A 19,159-nucleotide genomic window follows, 5' to 3' on the forward strand; every position below is an offset into this window, starting at 1 on the left:
AACACACGTGTATAAATCTGGTTTCTTTGATAGCTGGACTTCCAGGAACATTCTTCTCAACATCCCTCAACCATTATAAACGTCCGACCTGCCACAAGATCTATCAACGTTTACCACGGCGACCATTCAGCAGCAGCAGCGCCTTGTCTTCTTGTACAAGGTCCATCTTCCAACTACATATCCTGTCAGGCCGTCATCGATCCTGCCCGGAAAACTCTAAACCTTATCACACTTCTCATCTTCAGCCTATGCATTATAGATCCCGCGCTGATTAGATGCTAACTTGAATTAACCTATGGTATGCGCTTTTAATACCACACCACTACCATGCGTAGAGTTGTGTTGTTATATACGAGCTTCGGCATTACGTGTACACGAAGTTCAACATGGTCCGGAGATACGAAGTCTGATGTAACGATAAGTTGGCCATCACGATTTTATTCTAATCCCAAAGCTGTCTTGTCTGTTTGTCTCTATCTCAGAACTGTTTTGTCTGATTGTCTAATCTCTGAACAGTCTCGTCTGTTTGTCTAATCCTAGAACGGTCTTGTCTGTTTGTCTGATCATAGAACTGTCTTGTCTGTTTGTCTAATCTTTGAACTATCTTGTCTGTTTGTCTAATATCAAAACTGTTTGTCTAATCTCAGAACTGTCTTGTCTGTTTGTCTAATCCTTGAACGGTCTTGCCTGTTTGTCTAATCCTAGAATTGTCTTGTCTTTTTGTCTAATCTCAGAACTGCCATGTCTCTGTGTCTAATCCTAGAACTGTCTTGTCTGTTTGTCTAATCTCAGAACTCTCTTGTTTGTTTGCCTAATCTCAGTACTGTTTGTCTGTTTCTCTAATCCTAGAACTGTCTTGTCTGTTTGTCTAATCTGAGAACTGTCTTGTCGCTTTGTCTAATCCTAGAACTGTCTTGTCTGTTTGTCTAATCTTAGAACTATCTTGCCTGTTTGTATAATCCTAGAACTGTCTCGTCTGTTTGCCTAATCCAAGAACTGTCTTGTCTGTTTGTCTAATCTCAGAACTGTCTTGTCTGTTTGTCTAATCTTTGAACTATCTTGTCTGTTTGTCTAATCTCAAAAACTGTTTGTCTAATCCTAGAACTGTCTTGTCTGTTTGTCTAATCCTTGAAGGGTCTTGCCTGTTTGTCTAATCCTAGAATTGTCTTGTCTTTTTGTCTAATCTCAGAACTGCCATGTCTCTGTGTCTAATCCTAGAACTGTCTTGTCTGTTTGTCTAATCTCAGAACTCTCTTGTTTGTTTGCCTAATCTCAGTACTGTTTGTCCGTTTCTCTAATCCTAGAACTGTCTTGTCTGTTTGTCTAATCTGAGAACTGTCTTGTCGCTTTGTCTAATCCGAGAACTGTCTTGTCTGTTTGTCTAATCTTAGAACTATCTTGCCTGTTCGTATAATCCTAGAACTGTCTCGTCTGTTTGCCTAATCCAAGAACTGTCTTGTCTGCTTGTATAATCTCAGAACGGTCTTGCCTGTTTGTATAATCCTAGCATTGTCTCGTCTGTTTGTCTAATCCAAGAACTGTCTTGTCTGTTTGTCTAACCTCAGAACTGTCTTGTCTATTTGTCTAATCTCAGAACTGTCTTGTCTGTTTGTCAAATCTCAGAACTGTCTTGTCTGTTTGTCTAATCTAAGAACTGTCTTGTCTGTTTGTTTAATCTCAGAATTGTCTTGTCTGTTTGTCTAATCTCAAAACTGTCTTGTTTCTTGTCTAACACCGCACATAGTACATAGTAACATTCCAGTTGTATGACGGCGATAGACTGACATCATGAGCATCGCCCTACAAGGCCGGGGCATGATGACATGCATCAACCAGGTCGGCGAACCGGTCTGCCTGTCCCGTTGCTTACACCAAGCATTGGTTGCTGAGGGTTCATTCTAGTCCGCATCTTCACGGGTCCAAAAATTTGTATTAAATGTTATTATGCTGGTCAATAATAATCCTTTCCTGCTTCGGATCTTACCAGTCCGCTCAGTCCGTATATTAGTAAGGAGCCAGGATCATGAGAATCTGGATCATATATAGTCAAGTTATAGTCAACTGTTTTGATGCCTAGTTCGTACAGGGTCACCTTGACCTTCCATGTCATCCAAACATGCCAGAAACATGCGGCACATTAGGTATAAAGTTTCGCACATCAGTCAATGGTTGACAAAATAATGTCAACTAACATATTAATTGTTATTATTTCCAGATCATATGATCTGTGTGGTAACGTGTGACCACCTGTTGCACCATCCACGTCATAGGTCCTTGAGCTGGGTTAACCCGGTAGGGGAGGAAGCCTCTGACTCTGGTCACTCTGCACAGAGGTGTCCAAAGTGCAATCACTGAACATAATGTACTGTGAATCCTCCCTTACATACATGCATGCATGCATACAGACTCGTACATAGCAGGCATTCATACAGGCAGGCAGACAGACAGGCTGACAGAGAGACAGGTAATGGCGAGAAATAGTGAGGGAGTGAGTTTAGTTTTACGCCGCTTTTAGCAATATTCCAGCAACATCACGACGGGGGACACAGGAAATGTACCCATGTGGAGAATCGAACCGGGTCTTCAGCATGATGAGCGAACGCTACCCACCGCCCGCGAGAAATAGAGTAACCTAGAGAAGTCAGACGCGTAAGAATTCGACAAGAAGGGAGTCTACGTCCGATCTACGTTTCCTTCGTCAGTCGACATATCTAGTCATTTCTACATCACTTTAGGTGTAGTCCACATCAAGACGTCTTTGTTTGTTTGTTTGTTTGTTTGTTGCTTACTCAGCACTTAGTAATATTCAATCTTGATGATGTCGGTCTGTAAGCAACCGAGTCTGGACCAGACTGTTCGGGACTCATCAGCATCGATCCTGGAGATAAGGCGACATGCAATCACCCAAGGCACCGAGCCTGACCGCTCGATCCATCTAATCGTCTCATACCACCGTCAAGAATCCTACACAGTCCCCAGTGACATTGCTTAACCTAGACGTGCACAAGTCTCAAAGGCAAGGTTCATTAGTTTAGTTTTACGCCGCTTTTAGCAATATTTCAGCCATGGACACGAGAAATAGGCTTCACACATTGTACCCATGTGGGGAATCGAACGAGCCGGGGCTTCGGCGTGACCATCACTATCACAGAGCATCTGCGTGACGAGCGAACGCTTGAACCACAAGGCTACCCCACCGCCCCTCATTATTTCAAGAATGCATAAATAGAAAGAACATGTTGTCCCAAGACTTCATCTGGACTTTCCTGTCCTATGTCTAGAATTAATAATAGTTAACATATATATATGAAGATATCATTCGGTAAAGTATTGGAGAAAGGTTGCATATAACCATATGAATTTACTACCTTATAGTGGTCGTTTTCATAGCATTCATTTAACGTCTTCCTCATACTTTCTATTTGGACTATTTTTTAAATAAAAGCTACAAAAACCATATTCGATAATCATAAGGAATCCATTGTACTTTCGGCTTCGTATTATCACCCTGTGTTTATGGATCTATAACTTGTTGATGGCACAATGTTATCGCGAAATGACTAGCGTACCTTGTCCTATGGATCCCAGCAGTCTAAACACACGCACCGGCAAATCAAGTGTTCACATAACAGGTAACGACTGACTGACTGAGTTTGGTTTTACGCCGCTTTTAGCAATATGCCAGCAACATCACGGCGGGGGACACCAGAAATGGGCTTCACACATTGTACCCATGTGGGGATTCGAACCCGGGTCTTCGGCGTGACGAGCCAACGCTTTAACCACTAGGCTACCCCACCGCCCCTGACAGGTAACGTGAGCAAGTGGTACAGGTCAACAAAGGAATTCCATCTGACCTCCTTTTGGTCACTGATTTGGTAATGGAACCCACAAGCACAAACGTAGACATGTACCTTAAAACCTCACCTTATAAAAATAGGGGAGGCGTGGTAGCCTAGGGGTTAATGCGTCCGCTTGAACCGGGTTCGATTCTCCACATGGGTACAGTGTGTAAAGTCCATTTCTGGTGTCCCCCGCTGTGATATTGATGGAAAATTGCTAAAAGCGACGTGAAACCATATTCGCGCCCTGACTATTAAAATTATTTCTCTGACTATTTCTCGGGTTTTTGTTAGTGATACTCGAAAGCTTCATGTTGAAGTTGGTATTTATCCCAAATGACAAATCTCACTGTCTTTTGTTTTGTCTTACATTAGATGCCTCCTGGAGCTGCTCGTGTGACCTTGACCTCTGCTAACGCATGCCAAGCGCGTGACCCAGTTCATGTTTTGTCGTTCACAACACGGTTCTTCTGCAAACAATCAGAAAGCTGGGAGCCCACTGTAATCCATGCTGGCTTTGCGTGTTTGTTGAAATATCCTGTTTTGAGACATTCTGACAATCCGTCTTCAGTTTGACTAGTTTTGTGTCCCCAGTTTCTATTGCGCAGTTATGCTGAAAGATTTCCTTTCAGATGCGATTGTCACATTTTGCGTGACTCGATTACTTTTCGTTGTACTTGTACCTCTTTGTCAAGAGAATTGTATAATATATAACGTAAACGCATTTATTTTAATGTATATTGACATGGGAATGTTTGCAGACAATCGTGCAAGGACTAGGACTATGCACTGCACTGCACGCACGCACGCATGCATGCACTGACGGACACCAATTAATACGTACCCTGAGCACGACTTATAAGGCGTTCATTTAAGATCGCGATACTATCTGAGATGGAAATCATCGACGGCTAAGCAATGTAGACTCCTACCTACATATCACGCAAAACCTTACGACCTAACCTCACCCATGGGCGGATCCATGAATTTTGAAAGAAGGGGGTTCAGGAGGTTCGAACCCCCTGAACCTCTACCAACACAAAAAAATAATCTTCAATGTGGTCTTAAGTCATTTTCAACAACAAACAAAAAAACAAAACAAACAAACAAGGTGGTGGGTGTGGGGGTCTAGAATTGATATTCAGAACCCCAGCAACCTTCAGCAACCCATGCTTGTCGTATTGGGATCGGGTGGTCAGGCTCGCTGACTCGATTGACACATGTCATCGTATCCCAATTGCGTAGATGGATGCTCGTGCTGTTGAAAGGTGGGTTCGCTGGTCCAGACTCGATTATTTACAGACCACCGCCATATAGCTGGAATATGCTGAATGCGGCGTAGAACTAAACTCACTCACTCACTCACTTAGAGTCCGAGTATTTACAACCGGAGTTCGCCAGGGTTTTATTCTTAGCCCTGTCCTTTTATCTTTTGTATTAATGAGTTATTTGAAACTTATAAGACCTTCGGATTAACAACACACCAATTGTAATTTCGGAAGGGTTGAAGTATGGAAAATTTCACAAATAATTTTCAGCGTACTATCAACTGAGACTTAAACAAAGTGAATTATGTAGCTATAATAAAATATAGTTTTATTTCGTCCTTTGACGTTGAAGTGACACGCTGACGACAAGGAAACTGAAACTGTGAAATAGTTACCAACAAACGAGGTAAAGTTTTAACCCGTCCCCAAATTTTACAACGTTACTTTGACCTATATCCTACAAGGAAACTGAAATTCGTTAACTTTAAAACGAGTCTGGCGTTCCCGGATCAACACACGATGTGTGTTCTGGCTTTGAGTGCCAAATCATGACCGTATCCCTGACCTTGTCCTGTTGGAGTGTAATTACGCTTAGTCTCTGAATATATATAATTTTGATTGTAACAAACAAACCCATTTTTAATTGAAAATGAGCCCCAGGGAGACCAGAATTCGAACCTGGGGAAATTTGGGCCTCCTTTCACAAAGCACTAAGGTGATCGTAAGTCACTAAGGTAACCTTAGTGCGATGTTAAAGAATGGGAGTTAAGTGAGAGTGAGTGAGAGAGTGAGTGAGTAAGTGAGTGAGTGAGTGAGTTGTGTTTTACGCCGCTTTTAGCAATATTCCAGCAATATCACGGTGGGGGACACCTTATACTTATAGGAGTTAAGGTTAACCTTAGTAAAGGTTGCTTCGTGAAAGGAGCCCCTGGAAAATGATGTGGTTCAGGGACTGTGAGACAGACTAGAGTGTAATGAAAATCGAAGCATTCGTATTGCATGCAGGCATAATTGTATCACATATTTCTCCTAGGTGTAATTCCATGTGGCGGTAATTAATCTCGTTGTAGAAGAGGACATCCATATAGGTGAGTCTGCTCTGAGTAAGTACAGAGAGCTCTCATTACATCCAGACTCGATTCCTTAAATCACAACGTGGTAACTACCCATTGTGTGTGTTTCGTTATCACACGACAATGTGTTTACCCTGGGAAAGTTTGATAACCACGCCCAAGTATTTGATATGTCAAGGCGTAAATAACGCACATGGCAGCCGATTGAGATTGTAAGGCAAAACCCGCTTATCGCTCACGACACTGACACGTGAGAATGTATTTAATTAGAAGTAAGTGAGTGAGTTTAGTTTTACGCCGCTTTTAGCAATATTCCAGCAATATCACAGCGGGGGACACCAGAAATGGGCTTCACACATTGTACCCATGTGGGGAATCGAACTGGGTCTTCGGCGTGACGAATGGACGCTTTAACCACTAGGCTACCTCACCGCCCCGTACTTAATTAGTAATATAGATATATATATATAGGTTATACATGGTCGCTAAATTCAATGGTTAATTTTGGTCGATAAATACGCTCTTCATAAAGATACATGACAAAATTTCTAGTAATGGCTAACACACATTTTCAAATATGGCCGCCGTGTATCAGACGTTGAACAGATTACAACATTAATGCAGTTGTTAGCATGCAGGACTACTTGTATTGAGAGTGAAATAGCAGCATACCCCAAGCGGGTGTCATTCAGCGTTTGATCAACAGACAAGTGTTAATAAAACTTGCAGTGACAGGCAATATATCAAGTGTCAACGTTTTTTACCAGTCTGTCTCATAGATCCTGAACCACACTTATTTCCTCTACTGTCTCGTGCAATGTAGTCTGTCTCACAGTCCCTGAACCACATTATTTCCTCTACTGTCTCGTGCAATGTAGTCTGTCTCACAGTCCCTGAACCACATTATTTCCCATACTGTCCTCGTGCAATGTAGTCTGTCTCACAGTCCCTGAACCACATTATTTCCTCTACTGTCTCGTGCAATGTAGTCTGTCTCACAGTCCCTGAATCACATTATTTCCTCTACTGTCTCGTGCAATGTGCTGTCTCAATGTAGTCTGTCTCACAGTCCCCACATGAACCACATTATTTCCCATACTGCCTCGTGCAATGTAGTCTGTCTCACAGTCCCTGAACCACATTATTTCCTCTACTGTCTCGTGCAATGTAGTCTGTCTCACAGCCCCTGAACCACACTATTTCCTCTACTGTCTCGTGCAATGTAGTCTGTCTCACAGTCCTGAACCACATTATTTCCTCTACTGTCTCGTGCAATGTAGTCTGTCTCACAGTCCCTGAACCACATTATTTCCTCTACTGTCTCGTGCAATGTAGTCTGTCTCACAGTCCCTGAACCACATTATTTCCCATACTGCCTCGTGCAATGTAGTCTGTCTCACAGTCCCTGAACCACATTATTTCCTCTACTGCCTCGTGCAATGTAGTCTGTCTCACAGTCCCTGAACCACATTATTTCCCATACTGCCTCGTGCAATGTAGTCTGTCTCACAGTCCCTGAACCACATTATTTCCCTTACTGCCCAGCCTTCCCTACAATGCCAAAGCCCAAGATGAAGCAAGTCTAGATTTCCTCAGGTTCTGAATTTCCCATCTGACTGGGGCTCCTTTTCAATTTAAATGGGTTTATTTGTTACTATCAAATTATATATTTTCAGACACCTAGCGTTACTCTAAGTGCAATACTAAAGCCCTAAATGAAGCAAGTCTAGATTTTTGCCAGGTTTAGGTTACCAACGTTACTGAATCTCCCTTGGCTGCAGGGTCATGCAGACCCGGCCGAGATCACTATCCGATGTGGGTCAGTAAATAGAACGTATTTTAGGCTGCAATGTCAGTAAGACATGTACATGCCACGATCCATACAATCACTTTCACTCAGGAAACACGAAATACGTGCTTTGCAACTACAGAACACAGAGAACCTAATTCTACACGCGTGGTTCTAAACGTCTCCAAGTTTTCTGATTTACTGATTAATTGTATTGAAAGCACTGATTGTTGCTGATTAATTGTACTGAAAGCACCGATTGTTGCATATTAATTGTATTGAAAGCACTGATTGTTGCTGATTAATTGTATTGAAAGCACTGATTGTTGCTGATTAATTGTATTGAAAGCACTGATTGTTGCTGATTAATTGTACTGAAAGCACCGATTGTTGCATATTAATTGTATTGAAAGCACTGATTGTTGCTGATTAATTGTATTGAAAGCACTGATTGTTGCTGATTAATTGTATTGAAAGCACTGATTGTTGCTGATTAATAGTAATGAAAGCACTGATTGTTGCTGATTAATAGTAATGAAAGCACTGATTGTTGCTTATTAATTGTATTGAAAGCACTGATTGTTGCTTATTAATTGTATTGAAAGCACCGATTGTTGCTGATTAATTGTATTGAAAGCACCGATTGTTGCTGATTAATTGTATTGAAAGCACTGATTGTTGCTGATTAATTGTATTGAAAGCACTGATTGTTGCTGATTAATTGTATTGAAAGCACCGATTGTTGCTTGTTGCTATTGATTAATTTGTTGCTGATTAATTGAAAGCACTGATTGTTGCTGATTAATATTGTAAGCACCGATTGTTGCTGATTAATTGTATTGAAAGCACTGATGATTTGTTGCTGATTAATTGTATTGAAAGCACTGATTGTTGCTGATTAATTGTATTGAAAGCACCGATTAATTGTATTGAAAGTTTGTGTGCTGATTAATTGTATTGAATTAATTGTATTGAAAGCACTGATTGTTGCTGATTAATTGTATTGAAAGCACTGATTGTTACTGATTAATAGTAATGAAAGCACTGATTGTTGCTGATTAATAGTAATGAAAGCACTGATTGTTGCTTATTAATTGTATTGAAAGCACTGATTGTTGCTTATTAATTGTATTGAAAGCACCGATTGTTGCTGATTAATTGTATTGAAAGCACCGATTGTTGCTGATTAATTGTATTGAAAGCACTGATTGTTGCTAATTAATTGTATTGAAAGCACTGATTGTTGCATATTAATAATATTGAAAGCACCGATTGTTGATATCAAGTCATCATAAACATGCAGATTAAAGTCATACCTCGTTACTGAAGGCTCACTCAATTTGAAATCGCCCAGATAACATGGGTTTCCGGATTATCGGGTTTTAGTGTACCCAAGGAACCATCTATTGCATACACATGTAACTACCATTTATGTTCCCTGCTTTACTGCTTATCTACCATGCTGCTGCACTTGATCAGTGTTTGGGATTAATTCAGGTATTAAACACTTACTTTATTGAACATGATAAAACCCGTCTAAAAGGTGGGTATGAAATTGGGTTTAACGTCGTGCTTGAGAATATTTCGCTCATATGACGACGTGCGTGCGTGTGTATGTGTATGTGCGGCTGCTTGTACTAGCCCAGACTTAAGCTGGTTTTATAGTGCTAGCCCACTGAGATATTATGCCGCAGTGAAGCATGAATACCCCACTCAGACACAGTATACTGACTCCGAGCCGACCAGTCCTTGTTGTACCCATTAATGCCGAGCGCCAGGCAGGGACCAACAAGTACCATATTTTAACGTCTTTTGGTACGACGCGGTCGGGGATCGAACCCGCGACCTTCCGCTCTCCGGGCGGACGCTGTAACCACTACACCACGGAGGCGGTCTACCCGTCTAAAAGCTGATGTTTAAAAAATGAAGTTAAAAGATTACAAACAAACTTTGGGACTCCACATTGGATAATTACTTCATTTGATAATACTATCTTAATAATGAGAAGGAAATGTGACTGTTTGCACTTTTTAATACCGTAAACAATGAAAACTTGTATCAACAAGAAGACAAAGTCATCAATATCCCCAAATACCAAAATACTCTTCATGATTATGTCTACGAGTTATGATTATGTCAAATATTTAGGTGTGTATATAGAAATATTTAGGTGTGTATATAGAAAAGTGGAAGGAGAGTATTGAAAGGTTTTTAAAGTTCTGCTCCAGAAAGCAGCACTATCACCAATTTCAGTCAAACTTGTTGCCATGGAAATGCCAAAAATATTTTATTCAGAATTCCAAAACTACCAAAAGGCACCAGTACACCACCAGATCTATCTATGTGCCAAGTTTGGTGAAGAAATAGTGAACAGTTTTAGAGTTCTGCTCCGGAAAAGAGCACTACCACAATTTCAGGCTAAGTCAAACTTGTTGCCATGGAAACGTCAAAAATATTTTATTCAGAATTCCAAAACTACCAAAAGGCACCAGTACACCACCAGATCTATCTATGTGCCAAGTTTGGTGAAGAAATATTGAACGGTTTTAGAGTTCTGCTCCGGAAAAGAGCACAACCACCAATTTCAGTCTAAGTGGAACTTGTTGCCACGGAAACGCCAAAAATATTTTATTCAGAATTCCAAAACTACCAAAAGGCACCAGTACACCACCAGATCTATCCATGTACCAAGTTTGGTGAAGAAATATTGAACGGTTTTAGAGTTCTGCTCCGGAAAAGAGTACTACCAGAATTTCAGGCTAAGTCAAACTTGTTGCCATGGAAACGTCGAAAATATTTTATTCAGAATTCCAAAACTACCAAAAGGCACCAGTACACCACCAGATCTATCTATGTGCCAAGTTTGGTGAAGAAATATTGAACGGTTTTAGAGTTCTGCTCCGGAAAAGAGCACTACCACCAATTTCAGTCTAAGTGGAACTTGTTGCCACGGAAACGCCAAAAATATTTTATTCAGAATTCCAAAACTACCAAAAGGCACCAGTACACCACCAGATCTATCCATGTACCAAGTTTGGTGAAGAAATATTGAACGGTTTCAGAGTTCTGCTCCGGAAAAGAGCACTACCACTAATTTCAGTCAAAGTCGAACTTGTTGCCATGGAAACGCCAAAAACATTTAATTCAGAATTCCAAAACTACCAAAAGGCACCAGTACACCACCAGATCCATGTATGTGCCAAGTTTGGTGAAGAAATATTGAACGGTTTTAGAGTTCTGCTCCGGAAAAGACAAATGTGCACGGACGGACGGACGGACGGACTGACGGACGGACGCACGGACGGAGTCCATTTTAATAACCCCCGCAAAACGCGTTGCGGGGGATAACAACGTCAGTGTTAAAGTTAATCTCTACACCTCCATGGTTAACTGTATTAATAATAATCTGAAAGTGTAATAAGTACAGTCATACCATAATCACTCAATACATTTCAGGGGTGGTAGGGTAGCCTAGAGGTTACAGCGTTGGCTCGTCAAGCCGAATACCAGGGTTCGATTCCCCACATGGGTACAATGTGTGAAGCCCATTTCTGGTGTCCCCCGACGTGATATTGCTGGAATATTGCCAAAAGCGGCGTAAAACTAAACTCACTCACGAAATATATTTCTGATGTCAAACAGAAGTAGTCCTTTAGTTTTACGCCGCACTCAGCAATATTCCAGCTGTATGACGGCGGCATTCATAAAAAGTGTACGGGCATATTAGCCTTTACTAACATTTGCATTGTCAATAGGGCAAGCAGTTCAGAAAACAGTTAGGTTCCTCTACACCACAATTCTGCCTTACCGGGACTGAAAACACAACTTCCCTTAAACAAACCGCCTCCGTGGTGTAGTGGTTAGAGCGTCCGCCCGGAGAGCGGAAGGTCGCGGTTCGATCCCCGGCCTCGTCATACCAAAAGACTTTAAAATATGGTACTTGTTGGTCGCTGCCTAGCGCTCGGCATTAATGAGTACAACAAGGACTGGTCGGCTCGGAGTATAAAAATATGTTCATGCTTAACTGCGGCATGGTATCTCAGTGGACTAGCGCTATAAAACCAGCTTAAGTCTGGGCTAGTAGTAACAAGCAGCCACACATACACACGCATGCGCGTCGTCATATGAGCGAAATATTCTTAAGTGCGACGTCAAACCCCATTTCACCTCACCTCACCCTAAAACAAACACTTATCGCTACTTCCAGGGATTTTCCAAATGCCAGGTAACTCTGTGTCACAGGCGCACATATTTCCATTCAGTGCATACTGCTCATATACATTTCACTTCCTGAAAGATAAAGGTAAACTTTCCTGGTTTTGATTTCATAGACGTTACGTCAAAATTTAACATTACTCTTTGTGGTTTTATATCCTGACAGATAAGGATAAACGTTCCTGGTTTGGTTTTTTCAAAGACGTTATGTCAACATTTGCTTTTTCTTGTCTTATATCCTGAAAGAAACGAATAAACTTTCCTGTTTGGGATTTCATAAACGGCAAGTCAACATTTAATGTTGCTCTTTTTCGTATCATGCCTGAACTATAAGGATACATTCTCCCTTGTTTCATTTCATAGGAGTTATGTCAGCATTTAATATTACTCTTTCTTGTTTTATATTCTGAAAGATACGAGTAAGCTTTTTGTATTGATTTCATAAACGTAGACTAACGCTTAGTCTCTGAATATATCATTTTGATTGTAACAAATAAACCCATTTAAATTGAAAGGGAGGCCAAGGCAGACCAGAGATCCTGAACCTGGGGAAATCTAGACTTGCTTCATTTAGGGCTTTAGCATTGCAGGGAGGGCTAGGTTGCAGGGAACATAATGTGGTTCAGGGACTGGGAGACAGACTGTCATAAACGTCAAGTCAACATATAATATTGCTTTCTATGTCCTTAAGATCAGGATACACCTTCCTGTTTATGATTTCGCAGATGTTAAGTCAACAATTACATTAAAATGATAAGTTATTCAAAACCGCAGCAAGGCTAGGCACACTATAACTGACTGACTGAGTTTAGTTTTACGCCGCTTTTAGCAATATTCCAGCAATATCACGGCGGGGGACACCAGAAATGGGCTTAACACATTGTGCCCATGTGGGAATCACACTATAACTGGACACAGAGGACCCTCCGCACATCGGTAGTCTTAGTCCTAGTCTGTTTCACGGTGCCTAAACCATATTATTTTCCTTCTGCCAAGCCCTTCCTGCAATGCTTAAGCCCTGAATAAAGCAAGTCTTGCTTTCCTCAGGTTCTGAATCTCTCGACTCACTGGGGCTCCTTTTCAATTTAAAAGGAAATAATTTGTTTCTGTCACGATACATACATTCAGAGACTAAGCGTTCGTTTATCGCAGTCCCTGAGCCCCATTACATTTCCTTCCACCCGGCCCTTTCAGCAAAGCATGACCACTTAACAAACAAGTCTAAATTGTCCTTAGGACCTTAATCTCCCAGCTCACAGGATATCCTAGACTAACAGCGAGTCTCTGAAATGAACATATTCTACAGAAAAAAGTTTTTAATTAAAATAAAAAGGAGCCCAGAGACTTCTTCATTTTCAGAAACTGTGGAAATCTAGACTTGCCCCACATTATAAACTTGAATGGGGTACAATGGGTATATTTATTTCAGGGTCTGTATACAGACTAAGAATATCCTTTTCAATTTAATTGGAGTGAGTGAGTTAGTTTAGGTTTACGACGCTTTTAGCAATATTCAAGCAATATCACGGCGGGGGACACCAGACAATTTAAATGGAGTTGTTTAGTTATATCAAAATTAAATATTTTCGGAGACTATGAGTAAGGCTACTGTGAACAGTGTCCACATGTTATCTGTACATCCATGGATCAGGTGTATGGAGTAGAATGGATCAGGGGGCAGATAAGACAGCGTAGATAAGACACACTTTACACCTGTAAACGCGTGTTCCACAGGAAACGGCTCAAGAACAGTGCGGGGCGTGGAGGGATCTGCACTGCACCCGAAGCTGAATGATTGGGGGTGGGGGCGTATCAACGGTTAATCAACCCGCGGACGTTGTGCCATTGTCCGGCTGAAGCCGGTCAGAAACAAAGAAATCACCGCCATGTTCACGGGCGGAAACAAGCCACTGTGTAAGCAAATACCGTTGCGTTGGTTCAACGAACTGTCCAATGTCCTTTAAACTGTTCACAGCAGAAAAATCTCGTTCTGTAGAGGTTCAAACAATATAACGGCTTGACATTTATCTCTGAAGGCTAGCTAACTGAAAATTTAATTCATCTGAAAATTTATAGCTACAAAATTAAAAAATCCAAATGGAGCCCAGAGCAATCCTTAATATCAGGAGCAGCGGCAGTCGAGACTTGTCAAGTCATTCTAAACTCCTATTTGATTTATTCTCTCTGTTTGGGAGACAGATGGCATTACGGCGTTCATCGTCGCAACAGTTCGGGTAATGACGGAGCCTAGGATCTATATTAAACATTTAATTAAAACACTGTCTAATTATCAAGAAAAAAATCGATTATTAAAACAGATTCGTAAGGAAATGATAACAACTGTGGCTGATGCTTATATATACTGAGCCAAAATACTTACGCATCATATTTGGAAGGAAATAGTTTACGAACGATCATCTCTAACTTTCCTTGTTCGGTATACTAAAACAAACATATTTTGTGTGTGTGCTAATATTCTGAATATGCACGCAAGTGTACGGCTATTTAAAACTGTGCAATTAAAGTTTTGTTAAACGCGCGTCAATTATTTGATGGAATCACAATCGAAGAAATTTAGAAAATATGAATAATTAGTCAAGTGATTAGATTGCTCGTTTGTCAAACAGGACCCGCAAGAGTGCGCAAATGCATGAGTACCCCAAATTATTTGAAAGTAAAAAAATATCATACTTACTTTTTTTTAATAGACCGTGTCCTCGCATACAAGTTTCGACTTGCCACTTTTATAAATGTCATGAGTCATTAAGCTTAACTCACACTAGGTTATGCGTAATGTTCCGATCAATGGCAGTGTCAGACTCTTCTAAATATTTTCAACAACATCTATCCATTCACCCATCTGCATATGCGTGTGCATTATATGAATACTGATAAGTCGAATATTTATATAACATAATCCTACCTACTGGATGATGGTTTGAAGGTTAACTCTGTTCAATGTTGTGGAGTCGTTAATTTAGGTTTCAGATACGCGCTCCTGTCGTCTCGAAATACGGATAACTCGACGCACTTTCTATTGACCCGTGAGGTTCGAGTTATTTAGGTTTACTTTCCTGTCATGAGTTTGAATGTTTTGTTACACGACAAATATTGCTTACTCTGTTATTAATCATCATATATACATAATAATATTTGTCTCCGTCTGCATACCAAACATAGTTTTATTTATAACTGTTCGGAAAATTAGTTCAAACAGTTAACGCCAGTGACATAAACTCTTTCCGGTGCTTTGGGTTCTGTCCCCAGCACGTTTGTCAAACATGTGAGTAGTCGTTAACAGCAACATTTGAAGTCTTTGTGTCCGATTTCTTTCTGATTCCGACAGAAGCAATATCACCACAAAATATTATTTATATACATTATTTTAACGTATTGATCTTTCTCTATAGAAACGACCGCCTCCGTGGTCTAGTGGTTAGAGCGTCCGCCCGGAGAGCGGAAGGTCGCGGTTCGATCCCCGGCCTCGTCATACCAAAAGACGTTAAAATATGGTACTTGTTTGGTCCTTGCCTGGCGCTCGGCATTCATGTACAACAAGGTACTGGTCGGCTCGGAGTCAGTATACTGTGTCTGAGTGGGGTATCCATGCTCCACTGCGGCATGGTATCTCAGTGGGCTAGCACTATAAAACCAGCTTAAGTCTGGGCTAGTACAAGCAGCCGCACATACACATACACACGCATGCACGTCGTTATATGAGCGAAATATTCTCAAGCACGACGTTAAACCCAATTCTCACCTCACCTCTCTATAGAAACGTAGTTAACATGTTGGCTTTTCAATGACAAAAATCCTAATGTGTGTTTGTCACAAGCAAGTGAGGGTATTCTTGCTTGTGACACGCCAAATATATATATTTGTTCTCCAGGTAAAGACTTAGACTAACGCCCTCTGAATATATATATATATAATTTGATAGAAACAAACATTTCCTTTCAAATTGAAAAGGAGCCCCATGAGACTCAGAACCTAGGGAAATCTAAACTTGCACCATTTAGGGTTTTAGTATTGCAGAAAGGACAGAAATGAAAATTATGCGGTTCAGGGACTGTGAGACACACTATCAACATCTGTTTAAACGGACCAAGTCAGTCTCACAGTCCCTGAACCATATTATTTTCCCTATTGCTTAGCCCTCCCTGCAATGCTAAAGATCTAAATGGAGCAAGTCTAGATAAACTCAATTTCCCATCAGACTGGGGCTCCTGTTTAATTTAAATGGGTTTATTTGTTACTATCAAAATTATATATATTCAGAGATTAAGCATACGTCTAAGAACGGGCCCACCTGGAACGATGTAATTGTGGTGTCAGACACCTGAATATCTGGTCCAGTTTTGAATATTTACAGATTGCCGTCATACAGCTGACGTCATGCAGCCGTCATACAGATGAACTATTACAGAATGTGCCCTTAGAAACAAACAGATACAAAGCTTGTTTTTTCGCAAGAAGGGCTTGTATAAAATGTGAGAAATAACGTTCGGGCTTTCGAGTTTTCATTGCAGAGCTCATAAGAATGTATTAATATTCATATAAACTGAACAATATAAATTGTTAATAGCAGTAATACATAGTATTAGAAATTCCTTTCCCTGGTCGTCTAGCTGGATAAAAGCGGCTTGAGCGTGACAGATATTGTGATGAATTACTAAACTGTGAACGTGTCACTAATTGCCAGACCTCGTTTAAAAGTAAAAACGATATCGTCCTCCATATTTCAAATTAAAACCACATAAACCAGGAAACATTTCCGAAATGAATAATGGGGTGAAGTACTGTTTATCATAGCATAACTGTTCGTATTCCATGATAAAACACGGATTAAAACGGTTTCGATGGAATCAGATTTCATTGGGTTGATATACTATCATCGTTGGACTGAGAGGTTCCACAAAAGGGGTTGAAAATATCGAAATCTGTAGAAACACAAAAACATTCATCATACTTAAATTAAGTGTACAAACGCGTCTTGTTAATCAAGCTGTAATTACTTAATTTACATTAAAACTAAATGTAAGCATGTAACATATTAGTGTGATAAGCTTAGTCTGCCGTACACCTTTCGTGCTGTATCACAGCGACAAGTAGTCTCCCAAATGTGTCTTTTTCACGTTGTCAAGGCAACAAACACCCCTAGCGCATAAGAAACGTGCTTAGCACTGAGTGCGTTCCCCGTCCCTTGTTTCCGGGAGATTGTTACTGGCATGTGAGGTATTATGCGACCCTCAAACTGTCACCCTTTCTTCTTCACACCCATGACGTCATCAGCGATAACTACCGTCGTCTTCAGAAGATTTCTTACAGTGATCAGGAATGCCAGTTGTCGCCTAATGACTGCAAAAGCGGCGCTGTTATTTACAGGCGCTTTCTCTAACGAGATTTCACGTCAACGCTCGTAAGCTTTTTCTTCGTTCACTGAACTCGTGTTTACACGAAATTAGGTATGTCGCGGCAAGGGAAAATCGAGATATGGAAATCTATGAAATTACATAGCGCGTGTCCACATCGACATACACATTAGTTCGACACCATACTGTTCGTGATACGGCGCGTTCTGAGCGACCTGGGTTTAAGATTTTTATCAAAAATTTTATTTGTTCATTTTTTATCACTTAGAATGTATGAATAGAAATATTTCGAGATTTCGAGTTAAATATTTTTTAAATTCTTCAGAAATAACCCTAAATAGCTCCATTACTTTCTTACTTTTCGCGGGGAATACGAGCTAGCACGCGGTTTCAGGAAACAGAGACAAGGAAAGGAATTTTTAAGGTGCTCCTTGAATAAAATTTTCCGCTGAACGAGAACAAAAGAAAATCGCACTCACCGCCCCCGTTCCTGTTACAGAGGTAAGGGAATCGCCACAGATTGCCCAGACCAACGCTATACCCAGCCAGAGACAGTAGGAAGTCGAGTTTCCGTGTCCATTTCTCTTTCGGAACAATCATCGGCGGAGAATCCTTCCCATCAACCATTTTGTTGAGCGGACTTGTAAAAGTAGAAAAATCCGTGACTCACTCAAACTGTGCTTGTGAAAAGATTTCCGAAAAAAATTAAGTACGGGAATATTCAGAAGAGAAACCGCTTTCTTTAGGAATGAAGGCTGGTGATGATCCCGTTGTACAACAGTGATGCTTAAAGTCGAGAGAAGCGATCGGTTATTCTTCACACTGCACGATTAACACGGGCTGGCGATCACACTCACTTATGATTGGGCTTCCTCTCACGGCTGCTTATTATTCGACATTTTCGCCCACTGCGCATGTGCCACCTTACCCACGTGACACAACTGGGTCACCGTGATCGATTTTCACGCGAGGCGAGTCCAGGGATTGTGAATTTTATCAGCCCCGCGTGCTGTTTATGAAGCTGTGAAAACCTGAAATGCACACGCGTGTTCATGGCAGAATCTCTTCTTTTCCAACATTGTAAAATACACGTTAACGCAAGCTAACTCTCATCTGTCACAACCATCTGTTTACTAACCGGCGAAAGACCTATGAATGTCCTCGATGAACATGGATATTAGATAACTGAAATTGATATTAAATTCATATGAATGGTTAATGAGCTTTTAGCTGGTCGAGAAACATACACCACACGCTATATATTCTGTGTCGTGAAATGACCATATGTGTATGTGCATATTCATTTGTATATCTATACAATTATTTTTAAATGTATGCTGAAAATTGTTTGATATGCATTTTTATGGACCACACCGTCTGTATCATGAGAGATATAGTGAGTGAGTGAGTGAGTTTACTTTTACGCCCCTTTTAGCAATATCACGGCGGGAGACACCAGAAATGGGCTTCACACGATGTACCCATGTGGGGTATCGAACCCGGGACTTTAGCGTGACGAGCGAACGCTTTAACCTCTAGGCTATCTCACCTATAAAGATTGATCGATGTTAGTCTAGCAGTACTAAACACAACCTGGTAT

The 19,159-nt window shown here is 40.8% G+C and overlaps 1 protein-coding gene across 1 annotated transcript in view; it reads right to left on the reverse strand.

The window, feature by feature from the left end:
• LOC124292354 (sodium- and chloride-dependent glycine transporter 1-like) overlaps positions 1 to 18,453 on the reverse strand; it is a 65,319-nt gene extending 46,866 nt beyond the window's left edge. The window contains exon 1 of the mRNA XM_046729447.1: positions 18,039 to 18,453. Coding sequence (XP_046585403.1) covers positions 18,039 to 18,186 — 148 coding nt within the window. The 5' untranslated portion in view covers positions 18,187 to 18,453. The remainder of the gene's footprint in view (positions 1 to 18,038) is intronic.
• Between the last annotated feature and the right edge of the window lie 706 nt (positions 18,454 to 19,159).

This window comes from Haliotis rubra, unplaced genomic scaffold (assembly GCF_003918875.1).
Source record: "Haliotis rubra isolate DU_JTF1 unplaced genomic scaffold, ASM391887v1 Scf515, whole genome shotgun sequence".
Lineage (NCBI taxonomy): Eukaryota > Metazoa > Mollusca > Gastropoda > Lepetellida > Haliotidae > Haliotis > Haliotis rubra.